The sequence below is a fragment of the Echinops telfairi genome, unplaced genomic scaffold (assembly GCF_000313985.2).
Source record: "Echinops telfairi isolate 266 unplaced genomic scaffold, ASM31398v2 ScPeMD7_7463;HRSCAF=8501, whole genome shotgun sequence".
Taxonomy (NCBI): domain Eukaryota; kingdom Metazoa; phylum Chordata; class Mammalia; order Afrosoricida; family Tenrecidae; genus Echinops; species Echinops telfairi.
The window spans coordinates 2,941,342-2,944,806 of NW_022111363.1; the positions used below are offsets into that span (position 1 = coordinate 2,941,342).

A 3,465-nucleotide genomic window follows, 5' to 3' on the forward strand; every position below is an offset into this window, starting at 1 on the left:
CCCCCCACCCCCCGCCTCTACCCCTGGCCTACCATCAATGGCAAAAGGCAGAGAAATGTGTCTGCCTCCTGGTTCCTCCCCCACCCTTGACTTTTTCCGGTGCTGTGAGGCAGTGGGGGAGGGTGGCTCTCACCCTTGCTGGGGACTCTGAGCTGGTCTACTAGGTGACTTGGGCTCAAAGATGGAGCACAGCAGGTTTCTGGTTGGCCTGATACTGGCTGCCCTTCTCCCCCAAGGTAAGGTTTCTGGAGGTGGGTGGGCATTTGGAGAAGAAACTTGAGGAGGACATTACCACTGAGAGCATGTCCTGTGAGGTCCACTTGAACCCACATCGCAATGCTAGCATTCATCAGGCCTTTGGGGTCAAGAGGAGAGCAAGGTTGGGAGCTAACATACGCAGCAGCTGGGCCACACCCATCTGATCAGTGCTAGCTGGGGCGCTTCTCCGCCTTGGATGGCGCTTAGAAGCCTTAGGTCAAGACTTGCAGGCAATGGCGGTGTCTGTGTGTGCCTGAGCTTAAGGCTGGTCATGGGAGCAGCGTTGCATGCAGGACACCTTCGAGGACAGGTAGTCCCTGGGATCATTTGGCCACTATGACACCGCCACCCTGAGCAGTGCCTTCAGAGAAAAGTTAACGGGAGTTTGAGGAGGAGGAAGGGTAGTTCTGGGAGGTGACTGCATGCAGTGGCTGCTTGCCTGGGACTATTTTGGTTTTAAATGTGAAAGTCCCACATCTCAAGAACTCCCTCATCCGGCACAGGTGATAGATCAGTCACTCTAATAGTCAGATGCACCAGGACCCTGGCATCTGCCCGTAGAACCATGAAATACCTGATGTACACGTATCTCTTTGCTTCTGAGTCACAAGAAGCTGCTATCTGAAAGTTTTTCTAAGAGGCTACTCTTACATCTTAGTTGGTAACAGAAGACGAAACTCGGGGAGAAGGTAAATTCCACTTTTCCCATGTGTTGAGGATACAGTTCCAGGGGGCTGGGAGGGGGGGCGCAGTTGGCCGCAGACTGTCAGAGCAAGTTAATGGATCCAGACAGATGCTGTGCTTACTTCCAACACCTCCGCTTCACGAACTTGACTTGTGGGATGACATCCAGAGGCTGGAACCCCAAGAATGGATTTGACATAAATTTCCCCATTATTTCAGCTGAGGTGGAATACTTAAAAATAGTTACGTGGGATTTTTTCCTGAGTTCCCGCTCGTCCATTAGATTTGTAATCCATGCCAGATTCCTCCCAACCTCCGACCATCGACCATCGCAGGCCCATGTAATTGCTCACTTGTAGTTGTTGTCATTGTAATTGTTGTTGGGGCTGGGGCAAGGGTCAGGAAAGCGGGTGAGAAGGTGAAATAGGAGTGTTGCAGGTGGTTGGGAAAATAGGACCAGAAGTTTTTGTAGAGGGAAAAAACGGGGACACCACCAACCGAGGAATGCTCTCTCGACTCTCCCCATCCCTTGGGTGCTTCAGCCTACGCTCCCCTCTCGGTGGTCTGGGAGGGCTGTCCGGTCAACACGCCTCGATGGATTTCTCTTTGGCGCTATGTTCCTCCGGTTCTACGTCTGACTGTATTTTGTGTGCTTGCTTCTCCAGTTTCTGGGGAGCGTTCCAGGAATGCTCCTTCTCCTGGGACAGTTCCTCTCCTAGAAACTCTATGCTGATATGCTACCCGAAAGTGGGAAGCTCGTTTGTCTAAAGCATGAGCCTCCGCAGAACAAGGGTCTGGTACAGGACAAAGAACTGGTACCTATGGTGGTACTCCCTCCTCCCCCCTTTCCTTAGCATGTCCCCTCAAGATACCAGTGGAAGAGCATGAGGACAGAGTGATTTTGACCTGCGACAACTACATCACGTGGCTAGAGGGAACAGAAGGACAACTGTTCTCAGACCATAAAAGTTTCGACTTGGGAAAGCGCATCCTGGACCCACGAGGACTGTATCATTGTGGTGGGACCGGTGATGAAACCAACCAAAATGCTACTGTGCAAGTATACTACCGAAGTATGTGCTTCCCATATCCTCTGGGGTGGACTGGATAGGACCGTGGGCTAGGAGAACTTTCTGGCTGGCAGGGGTTCTTGTGGACCAATCTCTTCTCTGAACAAGCTGGAGCCACTCTCTGACAATGTGATCAGCCCAGATTCTGGTGGAACCAGAATGGGAGGGGAAGCTTAGATAAGGGAGAAAGAGCTGTAGGGGGTCTGGTACTGGGTTGAGAGGCTGGTGTGGCCTATCTCTTTGTTTACAGTTACACCACATCGAGACCACTTCTTGGCTTTCCTAGGGGATTCCTTGGGATGGAATGTAGATCGAGCCAGGACACCAGCAGCCCTCTCTTCTAGGATCTGTGTGAAGTATAGGTCTTGGCATGCGAGGTCCTGGAACTGCACTCAGCGGTGAAGTTGTCTCCTGCATCCTGAAGGCCCTCTCTGCCCTTCTCTTCTCCTGCCAGTGTGTCAGAACTGCGTGGAGCTGGACTCAGCCTCCCTGGCTGGCATTCTCATCACCGACATCCTTGCGACTCTGCTCCTTGCTTTGGGGGTCTACTGCTTTGCTGGACACGAGACTGGAAGGCTTTCTCAGGGTAAGCAGAAGGGTGTGTGTGTGTGTGTGTGTGTGTGTGTGATGGCGATGGTCTCAAGCATCTACTAGGGAAGGAGGCTGGTGGTGAGGGTCAGTCTCGTCAGAGAGTTACTTACTTCCGTATCCTCTAAGGATTCTGACAACTGGTCATTGAGAGAACTTGTGCACCCACCTTGTGCTTGCAGACTCCAGAGGTTCTGCAATGGTGTGGCCAACTGCACTACCCACTAGCAGTATCTCTGGGGTCTCACTCACCTGTTCTCCTAGACTAGTGGTTCTCAAACTTCCTGATGCTGCCACCCTTTAATACAGTTCCTTTAATACAGACCCTTTAATACAGTTATAGTGACCCCCCCAACTCTAAAATTACTTTTGTTGCTACTTCATAACTGTAATTTTGCTACTGTTATGAATTGGGCAACCCCGGTGAAAGGGTTGTTCAACCCCCAAAGGGGTCATAACCCACAGGTTGAGAACTGCTGTCCTAGACCCTTGATGACCCCCTTTCTCTGATTCTTCTAGCTGCTGACATGCAAGTTCTGTTGAGGAACGACCAACTCTATCAGGTGAGCCCCAAAGAAGAGACAAACTGGGAAGAAGATGATGGAGGGGGATGGAGAGATAGACACTAGGTGTTAGGTCTATTTGTGGAGGTTCATGGTGGGGAATTCATCATGGGAGTTTGGAAAGATCAGTCATGAGCTCTCACCTCGGGGGCCTGCTGTTGTCTTTCCTGGGAGAGTGAGTTCAGAGCGTGCTTCACTGTTCTCCTTTCCCATTGTTTAGCCCCTCAGAAATCGGGATGATGCTCAGTACAGCCATCTTGGAGGAAACTGGCCCCGGAACAAGTGAACCTGTCTCCGGTGGC

At 51.5% G+C, this 3,465-nt stretch overlaps 1 protein-coding gene across 1 annotated transcript; it reads left to right on the forward strand.

Moving 5' to 3' along the window:
* The first annotated feature begins 86 nt into the window (after nt 1-86).
* Nucleotides 87-3,465, forward strand: CD3D (CD3d molecule). The gene is made up of 5 exons (XM_004712787.2): nt 87-236; nt 1,797-2,015; nt 2,467-2,598; nt 3,120-3,163; nt 3,384-3,465. Exons 1-5 carry the CDS (start codon nt 182-184, stop codon nt 3,447-3,449), a joined length of 516 nt encoding a protein of 171 aa, XP_004712844.1. The 5' UTR covers nt 87-181; the 3' UTR covers nt 3,450-3,465.